Here is a 16,386-nt window from a genome sequence, read left to right on the forward strand (position 1 = left end):
CCCAGGAACAGGAGTGGCTGCACCTGTGCGTAGTGAGGTAATCACTGCGCACAGGTTAAATCTGCCATCCCCACCCACACAGGGGAGCCTCTCTGTCATGACAGTGTGTTAACATCTGCTCCTCGGCTATAACATCTTGCCGACCCTTGCAAATAAACGTGGACTGTTTTAACATCTTCTCCCTGTGTCTCTGTGCTGGAGGGCCCCAAGAAAAGCCACTTCGGTGGCCTGTGGCAGGCGTGTTTGCCACAGTGTGGTTGGGCACTGATTGGGCGATTAGACCTTAAATCATTTCTACAGTATATGAACCTCGGTGTGTGCCTGGAAACATTGTCATGCTGAAACAGGAAAGGGCCTTCCCCAAAATGCTGGGGAGGCACAGAATCATCTATAATGTGATTGTATGCTGTTGCATTAAGATTTGCCTTCTCTGGAAATAAAGGGCCTAGACAAAACCATGAAAAACAGCCCCAGACCAAGGGGTGTCCAGACACTTTTGGTCATATAGTGTATGTCTGAGTAGGTCATGCAGTGTATTCTGAGTAGGCACACACACACACACACACACACTCCTATTGGCACAGGGTAAACATACAATAAAGAAAATGAACTTGAAAATGTGCACTTTCCTGTAGGTACTGTACATGACCTTTGAATTCAAGAAACAGTGTGGTTCATAGTGTAAATTCCAAGGTTGATATCTACATCTACCTAGAACTATATATGAAACACTGTAACCTGACATTCCCTGGTTTGGGTGTTTTATTTGGGTCGGACTTCACCTATCAAGGCTTGAGGAGGCTTATTTACTGTACATGATATTTTGGCTCTGAAAAAAGGAATTTGGCCGAGTCAAAAGTTTAAAATGAGTTATGAAATTAAAGCCCCTATTAAGCCTTGGTAATTATTCTCAGAAGCAAACATCAGTTATTTTTTCTTTTCATGTGACACATGCCAGTTTACAGATGAAATATACTTCAGAAGGTAGCATAGACAACACATAATTATATAGTACTTTATGCCAACAAAAAAAAAAGACCAATCGTTAGTTCTCTAGTCATGCGCCATCAATCACAGTGAGTTTATCGTTTATCCACAGATGAGGACTCAGATTTCACACACACACTCACACGCACACGCACACACACACACAAATAGATGCTTATAATTATTTCACAAACATCCATAATCGAAAAAGCTTTCAAAATCAGTCTGTGTCTGCGGACAAAACTTACAGTATATCACCTGCAAGGAGTAGGTGTATGGTGGTATCTCTCCTCATGTTCAATCTCATGCTAAGCATATAAACACAACAAAATGAGCAATCGAGCAAAATATAAGAATAACCAAGTAATAATAACAGCCAAACAATAATTAACCAGGTAATATGAGACAATTACTGCTTATAGATGCCGATAATGCAGTGAAGAGTGGTAATGATTTAATGTCCCCAGTCTAGACGTGGATCTGCATCAATAGGGTGGAATAGTATGAATGTCATCTATACATGTTTTGTAAGTGGCCCAGGATTCATGGCAGTGTACCCGCAATTGCTTGAAGACTTCAAAATAGCATACACAAATTCAAGATGAACAAATGCGTGTACTGCATGCTACAAAAGCAAGTCATGGGTTCTTTAATAAAGTTTGCCGTTTTCGTTAAAGTTTGATGTTTGAAAGGCAAGCTGCAGTATTTAAAAAAAAAACAAAAAAACAAACAAAAAAAAAAAAACAAGCGTGGTATGATTGATGCTTCACGCCCCTTAAATTATGAAATCACCACAGAAATCTCAAACAGCATGCCACCCCCCATCCTCCAGAGAGAGAGTGGGAGAGAAGGAGAGAGAGAGAGAGGTGTGTTCAGCTTCAGGTATTTAGAATAAGTTTCCCTGAACTCACAAGTAGCTTCGTGACAACAACGAAAATGAAACAAGCTCAGCAGCTCTGCTGTGTATATATACCTGTGCTCCGTTACCTGGACTCAGTGGAGCCTCGGGCCTGAGCAGCACACACACACACACACACACACACACACTCACTCATTCAGTCAAACACACACACACAGACACTCCAGAGCAGCATGTTGTTCCAAGCAGCATCTTTCTTCCTGTGGGCTTCCGTCTTCTGCAGCTACACAGCAGGTGAGATCTTGAACTGAACTGAACCACAAGTGAATGTCAGTACTTTGCACGGTGGTTTTGCACATCCTGCTGTGCTGCGTAGTGGAACCTGAAGGATTTAGACATAGGGGAGGGGTGGTGGTGGGGCTATTGTCAAATTGAAATGTGCTATATTTTTACGGTTTACTAGGGGATATGCAGCCGATTTACCCTACTGCCTGTGCAGTATATATATTTTTTTCTTTACATTTATTTTCACAAATCTCTAGAAAGAGTCCCTCTGCTTCAGGCATAATTATGTTGGTACATGTGAAAGGGACTCAAAATTAATAGTGGTGAATCGATTCCGTAAGGTACCGCTAATACTGCTTAGCACACGTAGATTCCTATACTGTCAGATGGGACCCACTGGGTGGTAATTACAGGGGCTGAGGCAGGTCATAAATCTGAAAAAAAAGAAAATCGTTCGCTTTCCAATGCCATTTATATCAGACAAGTTAAACCAGTTTCCATCAGTCAAATAAAACACTGCAGTGATTTAATCCATTGTTCACCGAAAATCAAGTTTTTTTGGCACAAGGCGAAAATAATCAATCATGTCCACATGGAAACCAATATTGTAAATAAGGCGGTGGGTCGCAGTAAATGTGTCCGCTCATTTGGTCGGTCCTGGATTCTAAACTCTTTGGAACCACTGCCTTTCTGCTGCTGCAGAAAGCTCAAGTTGTATCTCTTTCAAAGTTCATGGAGGCCCAGGACAAAACACTGGGAACCACACAGTAAAATTTCCAATGTTAATTAAATTTGAATAGTGTTAATTTGACTCTTAACAAATGAATTAAGAGTTCATAAGACTCGTAACATTTGTTCTAGAGTGGGACCAAATCTCATCTTTTAAGAGTTGCATTAACATTGTTAGAGTTAAATTAACACTGGACTTTTTACTGTGCACCCAAAAGGGACCAGTCACAGAACACGCACAGACCAGTATCGTATCCCATCAGTTCAAAGCCCAGTTTAAGAATAAGTATTTAGTTAGATTTTAGCCCTGGAGTAGATTTGTGTGAGAGCCTTTGGTCTGGGTGTAACCTTGGAAGGTCAAACTACAGTACAAGGCTAAGATTTGTTTACTCAGAATGCCTCTATGGAGATAGACTTATGTTTATCAACAGGACACAGCATTCTGTCACTCTGGGTTACTGCAGCAGTAAAATAAAAATAAAAATTGTTGTTTCATCTGTTTGACATTCAAGTCTTTGTCATTTTTGATGGTAAATGTGTCATGCTGTGCAGTCCTGGCTCTTAATTTCTTCCAGAACGCAGTGAAATGCTTGCAAGGTTAGGTGTCAAAGGGCAATGGCCTTCCTTCTGCCATCTACTTCCCTTAGCTGTTTTCAAACCCTGGAAAGTCCAGATCTCAAGGGCAGCAGCATTCCTGTAATACTGCTCCACTCGGACCAATGAAAGCATTCAAACTTACATAAAAAGGAGAACAATCCTGCATACAAATCTGATTTGTTCTCACGCTTAAAGTGCTCTTGGCTGCTTAGCGTTAATGAATGAGATTTCCTGTGCAGCTGCGGTCTAGTACACACAACTTGACCTTTTTATGCGGACTGCTATTAGATGAGATGTCTCAACTGGAAAGAGGAAACTGAGACAGACTGGTTCTTCAAGAAAACAATACGCAATGTTCGAACGTGGAAATGCGTCTAATCTTCAAGTGCACAATTCAAAATAGTCTTATAACAGCGCTTTAACGTTGGTCATAAGCTGTAATATGCAGTCGTGGCTGGTTGTAACACGTGTTATGTCATGCTTATGACAACACTACGTGGGCTTTATGAAATATAGTTTAAGTTAAAAACTTATTACTATCTTTTTTTTTTTTACTTTTGAGCCTTATATACCCCTTACCAGTATACCATAGAGTGCAGATACATAACTCCTTTAGCCATGACATTTATGAAAACGAATAGCTTAAGCACGTAGCATGTAGAACAGGCCTAACATTGCAGGTGTTGGTTTTTCTCCAGCCTTCACGGACGAAGCGCTCGACTGTTGCCTGTCCACCAGCAACGTGCCCATCCCCCGCCAGATAGTGGCATCGTTCAGCATGCAGACGGCAGAGGGAGGCTGTCCTATTGCAGCCACCGTGTAAGTGTCACTCGAGATCAGGGACGACCATTATTTCAGATGCGCGCGTTTCAAATTTGCATTTGTGTGCATGCATTTCGTAGTCACTTGCCTCTTTTTTTTATTGGTTATATCTCAGCACTGCCTGCAAAGCAACCAATACCTCCACCGTGTTGTTTGTAGTGTTTAGGTACATAAAGGCGCATGTATTTTATGTGTTACATGTTAGTGCAATTCTTTCCGTGCCAGCTCATGCGCTCCCGATGCCTGAGGTGTAGCCGATCACTGTCCTTCTCACCTGCTCAGGCTTTATACCTGTAACCCTGAACTCTGGCTGCAGGTTCATCACCAAAAAGGGCAGGGCTTTGTGCGCCCCTCCCCCGACCAGGAACGACTGGGTGTCCAAGACCATTTGTAAGATTTCTCCAAAAGAGCCGGGGTGCCTTTCCGCGAAGAAAGAGAAATCGCAGAGGAGGAAGAGAAATGGTAAGAGCCATTCTATGACCTGGCGCAAAGTTCTAGCCCTTCAGATACCAGTTTGTGTGCTGGTTTTTGTTCTGTTTTGACTAAACTGCTGCATGTTGATTTTCTCCAGTTCCCCATTCAGTTTCTTAACTGGGTGCTTCATGTAGAAACATAAAAAATATATGGCAATCTGAGATTTTTGTTTGTTTGTTTGAAATTGGGACCACAGCTGATTTCTTGAATGGCTTACACACAGTAAGCTTTTACAGTAAACGTTTTAGACATCCCCTTTCTATTTTCTGTTCTGTTCTCAAATGATAATTGCTGTTACTGACACCCCCCCCCCACCCTCCCCAAAAAAAAAATGTCATGTCAGCGCATCACTAAATCTGAAACAAAATGGCTTCCATCTGCTGCCAATTTTTCCCTCACAGCATCATCTGTTTTTATTCAGGAGTCAAGCAGTAAGGCCAGTCAGGCCTTGTGTCTGAAGACCTGAAGCCCAGCAGTAAAGCTCATATTTAATACAGCCCAGCTTTCTACTACCACAAACCAAGGAACATATTGCCAGCTCTTTCCATAAGCTATCTTGAGAATTCATCGCTGATATTCATTTTATTTTTATAATTCATGAACCATAGCTGTAATTAACTGGCTGTGTAAAAACTTGTGAACAATAATAACATTTGTTAATACATATCAAAATTATTTCATTTGTTTGTGTTTCTATATTATATTCTGTATTAAATATCACGTGAAATGTGTGTGACCAACGTATCGGACACTTTTGATTACTGTCATAGTTCGCTTTTCAAACATAGATTAACCATTGATTCACTCTCTCCTGCTATGGATAGCACTGGAACCAGCTTTGTTTGATGATGCATGCACCAGTTCCATTATATCCATAAATTTATGGGCTCAAACTGAAATATTATTGTTAATTGCTTAAAATTTAAAATGTGAATTCATGCCTTCATTTGTCCTTACGTTGTTAAAAAAATGTTTTCTTCCAATAAAAATGTATTTCAGATGTGTTATCGTAATGACTACACAAAGTAATAACCCAAGTATGTATAATCATTTTTAATTAATAAGGAAAGCTCTGCTTTACCCCTCTAAGGTAAAAGGGTCAAAGCCATCCATTCTAATCAAATATCTGATTAGAATGTGCTTAACTGAACGTTCTAATTCTGATGTAACAATCACTACTGGTAACAATCAAACTTTAAATTAACCAAAAAAAACATACATTCCATAAAACCGACACTTCAAAGGGTTCATAACCACAGTCATAAGCTCAGTGCAATGATTAATCTGCATGGACCGCACATCCTACAGCACAGTGTTGCCATCACCACACTGGTGATATGGGATTTTATTTGGCCCAGAGGTGAACAGTGCCCTCTGCTGGCCCTCCAACACCACTCCAATATCAACCTTTTTTTTTGTTGCTAGGACTGGGTCCTGTAACCCTGGTCCTGGCAAGCTATAGGATCTGCAGGTATTTGTTTTCTCTTTAATGCACCCAATTCATAACAAAAAACTAGGCAAATTAATTGGCGTGCTTTCATTAGGCTAACAAGACGTCCTTTTTTCCCAGGCATTTCCTGTATTTGGGAATTAAAATATCCATTCAGGTGGGATTTCTAAATTCCTAAAAATGTCCGATTGGGTTTTTTTTCATGGACTGTATGCTAGTTGGCTTTGCAGAGGTTAGGTCAATATAGTGTTCTTGGCTAGAAATAGCTGTACAAAATAAGTATTGTATCTTATCGAACCTTTGTTTTGTAGTTGTCCATGACCATGAAATGCACTTTTTGTACGTCGCTTTGGATAAAAGTGTCTGCCAAATAAATGTAATGTAATGCAATCTCTTCCAGAAATGGTTTGGATAACTGAAACAGTTTGCTCTCGCTCAGCAGCTTTCCTCTCCTGAAAGATTTTCTGGTGCCTACAGCCTTCGCCCCCACTCTGCCAAAGTCTACTGGAAAGGCAATCCTATGACTCCCAGAAATCCAGCAGTCACACCAAGTAGCACAGTCGTGTTTTGTGGCAAGACATTGCAACCAGACAATTTGTTAAGGGATCCTTTCAGCATTATATGTGCACACACAGATACATCTTTTAGAAATAGTCATGTCCTTTGCCAGAAATACTACAGCTGGTAATCCTTGTAGCACAGGGTCCTGGAAAGCACCCCCAGTCATCCAATTTTTATGACTTCCCAAATGTGAGGAGTCCTGGAGTGAAAACAGGAGGGGAAGAGGGGGGTATTCTGAGCAATAAGCCAGACTTCCCGTAAAAAATCTCACCTCACTTATTTCACAGAGAACCTCAGAACACCTTTTTTTCCTGTATGCTGCACTTTGCCACCAGAGTAGATCTCCAACATGAGAGAGTCCTTTCATCCGGTCAGGATCCATCCGCATTGGGTCAATCAGATACACGATACATCATAACATTCTGTCATTGGATATGCTACAATCCATTCGTCACTCCCACTAAAGCTGAAACATTTCTGATAATCGCAATGTGAATGTTCACTAAGGGGTAGAACTAGAACTTTCCATTACATCACATCGCATTTCAGGAATTTAGCTGTTGCTTTTATGTGGCGGAGTTCACACAGGTTGCGTTCTTTACAATTGAAAATTCCCCAGGTGGGAATTGAAAACCAAAACTTGTTTTTCAACTAGCAGTTGTAAGCTGAGTTCCCCTGTGACCAATATGCTGCACTGCCACCCCAGGCATGTAAGTGTCGAAACACGGGAACTTAGTTCATGGGTTCTTGTTTAATAGCGTGCAGTTGCAGAACTCTGGCCACAATGTTCCGCATAATATCCCAGCAGACTCCAGGACACCGCAGTAAAGGTCAGACCTTCACTTGAACCTGCGTACGTCCATCAGTGGCAATGCTACGTACATGCTTCTGAAATCCAGGATATCTATCAGGTGGTTTTTATGCTACATGCATGTGCTCCTGTCACATAAACATGTGAAAGACAAACAAGCATGAGAACATGAGACCTTGGGAATCCCCAGTCTAGGTTCTGGCAAACTTGGCACCAGACTGCAGGTTGTAGTCTTAGAGAGTGCTGTATGACAGTGTGCGTACTAGAGATGGGGATATGTTGCTGTCGTAGGGCAAGCTGTGTACTAGTTCACCCAACTCAGACATTCCTACAAACCCCTTCCTTAGAATTCATTAGGAAAATATTTTTTCTTTTGCAGAATTCTGAGCGAGTGTTCTAGAATGCCATTGCTTTCAGTGACCAGTAGTGATTATTACATCAGCATTAGAATGTTAAGTTAACATTCTAATCACTAATTTGTGATTTTGCAGGCAATTCATGGCCAGTTTCACCATTTCCAAACAACCGAGGACAGCAAGACATACAGTCTGCTTTGTTGAAAGACTACTGGCGTCGGGTATCCTCAAACCAAACTGCCCACATCCCTGATTCTACCTCTAAACATTCACAGTGCCGGTTTCGGTTCTGAATAAAAATAGCCTGTTGATCAGAAACCACCTGACTGAGTTGGCGCCGCCAGTCTTTCTGCAGTCCTCTATAGTGCTGAATTACAATGTTGTACCAAACGCCCTTTGCAAAGTTTCTTTTTATCTATGTACTTTGCATTGACTGGCTGGTCGACATTCGATGATAGCTACACGGGGATGAGACTTGGTGTACAATATAATGTATATGAGTATAAAGCCATTCAGATTATATGAAAATATTAAAGATCAGACACATTTTTTCTCCAATCAATGGTTGCCTGGATTTTACCATTTTTAATAGTGCCATTTCACAATGCACTCAGAATATTACTGTGAAATCAATGCAGGCTAGGCAAATATATGGTGAAATTTAGATTTAACTGGGCCGCACAGCATTATGGGATATGGCGGTCATGGTCGAAACCTGGTGAAGTGGCACTGACGGCAAACTACCGACAAGCGGTAGAGTCAACTACCAGACAGATACCGTCAGTATTAAACAGCATTAAGTTTCATTACAGTGTTCAGATTTACTAACAGTGGCTTCCCCTTTATGACTGTAACACATATAGCTATATATGTAGCTATATTTTTTATCTTGTTACTGAGATGGTTGTGCTTTCACTTGTAAGGCCTCGTAGCTAGAGTGCGTTGCGTGAGATTAAGGAGCTAACTGCTAAGGTAAACCACTTTAGCATAGCTGTCATATGGTCAATGAATGGATGAGCTCTTGGGTCTACAGTAGTAATGTATCATTTTCTTTTGAACTAAGGTTGCTTATGAATTAGCTTTGTAAGCAACTGATATCTGATGTCAAAGCGCTGATGTGAAACATTTTGGGGAGCAGGCATCACTTGATTTAGCATATTTTTATACCAAAATTATTACTCAACTTGTCAGTTTAATTCAGCATTTCACGACTGCATTGCTTCGGAGGAGTCGTGTTTATCAAGCTACGTTGTTGTGTGGTGAAATAAATGTGGCATCAATCTCACTTGGCTTTCAGTAATTTTCTTTGTTGTATGTACCTCGGAGAAACAATGCCAAAGATGTCTGTGAAACCGTAAGCTTTCATCTTGGCCTTCACAGGTTTGTTTACAGGTTATTCTTGGGCATCAATCCAGAGAGCGGCTCAAAATCAAAGAAGAGAGCTGGCTTCAACCAGAGTTTGCACTTTTCTGAGAAAATTAGTTGATTACAAGTGGATGTCAGTGTAGACATTTCTGACTGGATTGTATAGTATGTATACATTGGAGGTTTTATGGCTTTGTTGTTTATTTACTTGCTTAGCTGATGTGTGGTGAGCGTTCTGGTGCAATATGGCTGCCGTGCATCACCCAGGTAGGTGCTACACACTTGTGCTGGTTGCAGCAGCCATTACGACCATGAACCCTGCTCGTGCTGATTTGCTGAAGCTAAGCAAGTGTGTGCTTAATTAGTATTTGGTTGGGAGACCACCTGGATTTGTTATTGGTGGGGCAGTAGGGGGTGATCTTCCCTGTAGTCAAATACTCCCCTAATGCCCCAGGGCAGTGATGGGGACTCTGGGTTGTTGAAGATGCTGCCTTTTGGATGTGATCTTATAAACCGGAATAAAAGGAACTGACTTACTGTGGTCATTAAATACCACATAAAACTCACTGGAGAACATAGGGGGTTTTGTGGTGTCCTGGTTGGTTATTTAATTGTAATGTTCTGTGAATATGTTACAATAAATTACTGTGAATAGGTTAAAGAGTAAATTTCTGTGAAGTCTTCTGTAAAAGTATTGAAACTAGAATCCAGCTATTTTCTGTAAATTTTCAGCCAATTATTTCACAGTGTACATGTATTCGTAAATAACTACAAACAAACGACAAACTGAGACTGACGTTTGACCTGAATGATCGATGTGTAAGTGGAAAGTGTTTTTTTTCTTTCTCAAGCAACAGAAATTAATTTTTATTGAGTATGATGCCGGAGTACTTCAATGGATTCAGATTGTTGTCATTCTTGCTTTTTTCCCTTAAAAGGGCGACAGCAATTATGCAGCCATGGAACATTGCCAATATGGCAGTTGTGTTTACTTGTTGCCCTGAAACAGGAGGAATTCAGGTGGTTTTTAATGTCTTTACATTGGTGGTGGCCGATCGAGGGGAACTCCCCTCCCCTTCCTAGAGAAATGATGATGATTAAAATAAATACTTCATTCAAATGTCCCCTGGATGTCTTTAAAAAAAAAAAAAGGTCCAGGGCACTTTCTGAAAAGAGGGAAAAAAAAGAAAGAGATTGATAATGGGGGGTGTGGGGAGGCGCAAAGAAAGAAAGTGAAACTTAACAGTGTCCTTGGCTATAAAACCAGGCGGCCGGAGTCATCGAACCCAGAGCAGGGCTGGAGAGACCTCGCGCACATTTAAACAGGAAGCGTCACGTCGTCGTGTGCCGGAGAAACTGATCCCAGAACACCCGCGTCGCAGCTATGGCCTCATACGCCTCTGCCTTCTGCCTCGGGTTACTCTGCCTGTTCTGCTGCTCCAGCTGTAAGTGCTCTGTTTGACTTTGAGTGCGTGTGGGTGTGCGCGTTACTGGGAAACCCTATGTGTGTGTGTGTGTGTGTGTGTATGCGTGCTTCGTCGTCCACGAATGAAGTGAATAAGTGATTGTGGTGGAATTTGAATGAATGAATGAGTGAGTGAGCCAGTGAGTGAGTGAGTGGATGAGAACGAGTGAATAGGCAACTGAGAGTGTGAGTGAGTGAGTGAGTGAGTGAGTGATTATGTGAGTGCACGAGTGAATGAGTGAGAGAGTGTGTGAATAAGAGAGTGAAGTCATGTAGCTCCATCTGAGTATTTATGTGTGTGTGTGTGTGCGCGTGCGTGCGTGTGTACGTGTGTGTGCATGCGTGCGTGCGTGTGTGTGCACATATTTGTTTATTCCAGATAAGGTCAGAATGCAAACACCTGAGGGAAAGCACAACTGCAGCAGGGTTGCTTTGACTGAGAGAAATGGGCAAAACTTCTTAAAAGTGTGACAGCCTTCTGCTGTGGCGACGCCTTCTCAGGGCAGGGGGTCGTCTGCAAACACGGGCTCATGGGTTAACGCTCTGTTCGGTGAAACTGCTAAAATAAAATTTCACAGTTACCAGCCTGCCAACTTTAGGGAAACAAACGAGGCAGCAAACAAATTTCAGCAATCACAATATTCAATTGTGAACAAACAAAATCCTTTTGCTTGTTCACGCGCTCAATTAATTCAAGCTGAGAAAAAAGTCTGCAATAAAACGATTGGCTCAGAGCCATAAACCTGGCAAAACAAAAAAGGAATCAGAAGAAATTTGATCCAACCAAAACAGTATTTTATATATTCAATTTCTGATCTGTCAAAATTTCAGACGAAGAAAATAGTATACAAATCTCAAATGACATGCAGTTAGATTCCTATGCTTGACAAAAAGCACCCAGATAAGGTCTTTTGGGGATTCACTGGTCAAATGCTCTCAGACTGACTGACTGCTTGTGTGATATCTTTTCTTGATTGTCAAATTCATTTGTAATTTGGATGATTTGATGGTTGCTTCACTGATTGATTGATTGATTGATTGATGGTTGATTGAATAGTTTTGTTTGACTGATTGATTGCTTGATTTATTGATTGGTCAATTGATTGGTTGAATAATCAATTATTTGCTTGCTTAATTGTTTGCTTGTCTGAGTTATTAATTACTGATTTGATCAGTTAATTTACAGATTGACAATTTCATTGGATGATTGACTGACTGGCAACCCCTGTAACCCCCCCCCCCCCTCCACAGTGACTCAGGGAGAACAGGCTCTGGACTGCTGCCTGAAAGTCAGCCAGGAACCTATACCCAAAAGAATTGTCAAGGGCTACGAGAAGCAGGTCAAGGGTCAAGGCTGTGACATCAACGCTGTCGTGTGAGTACCTTATTGGCGCGGGATTTCTCGTACAGCGCATGCAGGAGAAACAGAGATGGCTGCTGATCAAGTTCTTAAGTGCCCTGCAGTCTGCATTAAAATCCTGACAGTCACAGTGACTGTGACTTGATGACGTGCAGGGTGAGGCATGATTAGCCACGGTGTCACCCAGGGAGGGGGGCTCCAGTTGAATGTGTGTCCCCTGCATTAGGGCTCAAAAGCTGGATTGTACACTTCTAGAAATGATGGTGCAGCGGAGGTACATTTTTGTTCTATGACCCTTAGAATAGTAGGCTTTGTAGGTTTTTTTTTAATTAATTCAAAGTCAGTGTACTAGAACTCTGTTGCATTCAGTTACCAGTAGTGATTGTTGCATCAGCGTTGGAATGTTCAGTTAAGAGCGTTGTAATCACATAGTTGTAAACTTAACACACCCTTCTGAACTGAAGGAAGTTGCAGTGACACAGATGATGATTTGTTGAGAGTTAAGAAAGACTAGAAACGAAAACATTAGATTTTTTTTAAAAATCATGTGACTCTACTGGCATTTAGCAGGCACCCTTATTCAGAGCAACTTACACAACTGTTGCATTTTTTTTAGATAGTATCCATTTAAACAGCTGGATATGCAGGTTAAGGATGCAATTCAGGTTAAGGACCTTGCTCAAGGGAGTAATTTCACCTGGAAATCAAACCTGGAAATCCTTAGGTTATACAGTATCTCACTGTATGTAGACATCTCACAGCAAGATGAGATGACAGATTTGTGCAAATAGCCCATTAATATGATTTAATGCACATATAAAATGGATTCCTATGTATCTCCACCCTACTAGGGGGGAAGTATCTTGAATTGTGCTAGACGAATGTTACATCATAATAAAAATGTGTCACTTTCGCATTTCAGCTTCACCAGCCTACGAAACCTGAAGCTGTGCGCTCCGACGAACCCGCGCTGGGTCAAGGATCTGATGGTCGCCGTGGACACCAAGCTGAAGTGGTGCAGGGAGAAAAGCTTCCGGGTACAGTCATTCTGTCACGCTGCCAGCTGGCTTCGAGTGCTGTAGGAGTCTCGCCTTGCCGCCAGCAAGTCTAGTTTCACAAGTGCTGGAGTGGGAAGTGGCTGTGTGCCTTAATCTCTTCCTCAAAAATACGATTGCGTTTTAACCCACACCGCGGCTCACCACAAGACCAGCTAAACAATACCGTTAATTACATAAAAAGAAAACAAGGAAAAATTGAGTTTTCAGGACTGGCCTTTTACATTATCGTGGTGATGTTACTGTTTGTGCATTAAGTGTGGATATGTCTACAAGTGCACACATTTGTGCGTGTGTGTGTGTGTGTGTGTGTGTGTGTGTGTGTGTGTGCAAATGCATGTGCACATACAATCGTGCATGTGCATGCACGTACATATATGCATGCATGCCTCTGCATGTGTATGAATGTGCACGCACATACACGTGCATAATTTTGCATGTGCGCGTCCATGCATGTGCATTTCTCTACCTTTGATTCTCACTATCTCCTTTGCCTTCGCAGCCGAAGCGGTGTCAGGGGCTGCAGGAGTAACGGAGCAGACCGGCTGTGACTCTGCAGTGGGACGGTGTTCTCGGAGCAGCTATCCTCTACAGTCCTCACTGCATCCAGCAAAAAAAGCTAAACCAATGTGAATTCCGTACTTTCAAAGAACTTCAGTTCTTTTAACTGATGCACTTTTATGTTCTTTATCTATCGCAATCAAGAGGCGGACTCCGTAAAAAAATATTTTAGAAATAAATAATAATGAAAAAGATAATAGCATTTAGTACCATAATGCCTTAACTGAATGTTTAACTCTTTTGTGTGCTATAACAAGAAGATGTAGTGGCTGTTGGCCAAAATTCTTTCCAACTCTAGAGAGCTACAAAAGTTCCAGCTTTTAGATCATATCAGTGCTCCAGACAATATTATGTAATTAATAAAGTCAAATTTGGAATTTAATTAACGAGAGCTCTGTCTCTTAGCCAGTTTCCCAGTGGAGGGAATTAGGCTTTGAGAAGACTATTACTTAGTCTTACTCTTAGACTGAGAAGAGCAGTGCTACCAAATGTTGCCCATCACTGACTTGTCTGACCCAAATTAAAAGGTATGATCAGCTCAGATCAATGAGCTCATATCTATGGTAGCATAACTTCACCCACTTTCGAGTTGATGAGGCTTTATCCAATCCAGATCGTAATTATTCCTCCCTTATTGTATTAGGTCATAAACAGCTGAAACAGCTTTGCATTATATTCAGTCACAAAAGTTACTTTTAGGAATTCTAAAGTACAAATACCGCCAGGAAGGCACAGAAGACACATGTATAACCAGTAAATGTAAGGTCAGCCAAACAAACCAACAATTTATATTGTAAGGTCAATTATGTTAACACAATACTGCTTACAGCTCTATGCAATGTGTGAGCTCTAAATCAAACTGTACTTTTTTTCCAGACAGGGATATGAAATCAATCTCTCTTGAGTTTTAATAATTGTGTTGTTTTTGCACATTCACGTGTGATTGTGCCATCTGAGTCCTCTAAGGTCTTAAAAAAAAATAAAGAACACTTATTCCACCAAATTTATCTCTTTGTTGTTCTGTCTGGTCACAAATATGGGTGAGCAGTGAAGGGGATAAAATGAGCTCCCTTGCACACAACCTGCCATTACCTGTAAGAGCGAAGGGTAATTTCAAAGAAGACACAAAGGACGCAGTCAGATAATGCATGTGTCAGGGCTTTTTGATGTGACTTTACCACATAAAAAGACACCTGGTAAAAAAACAAAAAAACAAAAGCATATTCACCCTATTCCATTCACAGAACACAAACAGGGCTGGAGAAAAGCCAGTGACATTACTTGAAATTGTATGGTCTATGTTCTGTGCTATTTTTGAAAGAGATGATGGAATACATTGACAAATAATGGCAATTTGTGACTCCAGGTGCACCTTACTTTAACCACTGATTTGTGAGCAAATAAATTCTTTACCCCCTGGCAAATTGAGCAACCATTGCAGATATGCACTGCCAGAGCGCTTTGCCACAGTCTGTCATAAACTCAGAAATAACCTCTGCTACAGTACATGCTGATAGCTCTTGCTCTTGTTGTCTAGCTCTGGATTCCCTTCTAACATGTTTGCATTTACATTTAGGTAATTAGCAAATGTTCTTATTCACGGCACTGTAAAAGCTATGTGCAAAGTATCGGCTCGATGGGACATACTATACAAAAAGGATTCTGTATTGCTCTTGCCTCCACCAATCATTCAGACTTATCAGTGACTTTTTCAAGGTTTGTTCCTCTTGACATGTTTTGTCTATGGACTTACTTGTAAGCATCTTTAAATAGTAGCATCTGCAAGTGTTCAAAACATTCCTTCAGAATTTGACGGAAAACACCAACAGTACAAGGCTGAATTTGCGGAAACTTATCACATTTCCCCTGGGGCCGACCTCGATCTGTAGGTCTCGCAGGTTTCATGTCATGTCACACACACACACACACACACACACGCAGACACACACACACATACGTGCACACACACAGGCACACACAGGCACACACATACGTGCGCACACATGCACGCACACACAAACATACGACCCATCAGGACAATATAAAACACACACTACAAAAATGAGATCATTGTTAAGCTTGCAGCTGGAAAAACAGTCTTGAGGACATCAATTATTATTATAATCATCATCATCATCCTCATAAAAACAGTAGTTTTCATACATTTCAACATGATGATGGAGAGAACACATACTTCCTCGTCCACCGGTGTCCTCTGTACTATTCCACGGGACCAGATTCACAGCAAATGGACGTAGCAAATGGAAGCACACTGTTTGATTTAAGAGCACTTTCTTAAGGGGAAGAACAGACTTTGTGTTTCATTGAGCCATAAATACAGATAGAGGGTGCAACGTAAACACAATCCCAAAAAGCTGTTATACAAAATAGATTCCTCCTGATTTTACTGTTTGGGGGTGTTTATCTGTTTTGTTGTTGTTGTGTTTTTGTTTTTGTTTTTTATTTGTCCATGTACAATTCCCCAATCCCTTCTGATGGAATAGCCTCGCATTGCATTTGAATAGCACCTGACAGTAGCATATTTTCAAAAGGCAGAAAAGTCTGTGTTTTCCAGTATAAACTAGCACTGGAAATCAAATGCTGCCACGGCAACGAGAAGTCTCCATTTGATTGTGATGCAACAATGGG

The 16,386-nt window shown here is 41.2% G+C and overlaps 2 protein-coding genes across 2 annotated transcripts; both read left to right on the forward strand.

Annotated features, from left to right (window-relative positions):
• Positions 1-1,881: 1,881 nt before the first annotated feature.
• Positions 1,882-5,753, forward strand: LOC135233155 (C-C motif chemokine 4 homolog). The gene is made up of 4 exons (XM_064296411.1): positions 1,882-2,140; positions 4,156-4,276; positions 4,596-4,741; positions 5,175-5,753. The coding sequence occupies exons 1-4, from the start codon at positions 2,080-2,082 to the stop codon at positions 5,186-5,188; spliced, it is 342 nt and encodes a 113-aa protein (XP_064152481.1). The 5' UTR covers positions 1,882-2,079; the 3' UTR covers positions 5,189-5,753.
• A 4,844-nt stretch (positions 5,754-10,597) lies between these two features.
• LOC135233156 (C-C motif chemokine 19-like) lies at positions 10,598-14,740 on the forward strand. Its single transcript, XM_064296412.1, has 4 exons — positions 10,598-10,741; positions 12,013-12,136; positions 13,044-13,158; positions 13,679-14,740. The coding sequence occupies exons 1-4, from the start codon at positions 10,681-10,683 to the stop codon at positions 13,706-13,708; spliced, it is 330 nt and encodes a 109-aa protein (XP_064152482.1). The 5' UTR covers positions 10,598-10,680; the 3' UTR covers positions 13,709-14,740.
• The last annotated feature ends 1,646 nt before the right edge of the window (positions 14,741-16,386 follow it).

The sequence above is a fragment of the Anguilla rostrata genome, chromosome 10 (assembly GCF_018555375.3).
Source record: "Anguilla rostrata isolate EN2019 chromosome 10, ASM1855537v3, whole genome shotgun sequence".
NCBI lineage: Eukaryota > Metazoa > Chordata > Actinopteri > Anguilliformes > Anguillidae > Anguilla > Anguilla rostrata.

Excerpts from the sequence above, each read along its gene's own strand:
- LOC135233155 (XM_064296411.1), top strand. The coding sequence starts at position 2,080 with ATGTTGTTCCAAGCAGCATCTTTCTTCCTGTGGGCTTCCGTCTTCTGC. Across the intron at positions 2,141-4,155 it reads CTTCTGCAGCTACACAGCAG|CCTTCACGGACGAAGCGCTC; the intron begins GTGAGATCTTGA and ends GTTTTTCTCCAG. Across the intron at positions 4,277-4,595 it reads TGTCCTATTGCAGCCACCGT|GTTCATCACCAAAAAGGGCA; the intron begins GTAAGTGTCACT and ends CTCTGGCTGCAG.
- LOC135233156 (XM_064296412.1), top strand. The coding sequence starts at position 10,681 with ATGGCCTCATACGCCTCTGCCTTCTGCCTCGGGTTACTCTGCCTGTTC. Across the intron at positions 10,742-12,012 it reads CCTGTTCTGCTGCTCCAGCT|TGACTCAGGGAGAACAGGCT; the intron begins GTAAGTGCTCTG and ends CCCCCTCCACAG. Across the intron at positions 12,137-13,043 it reads TGTGACATCAACGCTGTCGT|CTTCACCAGCCTACGAAACC; the intron begins GTGAGTACCTTA and ends TTCGCATTTCAG.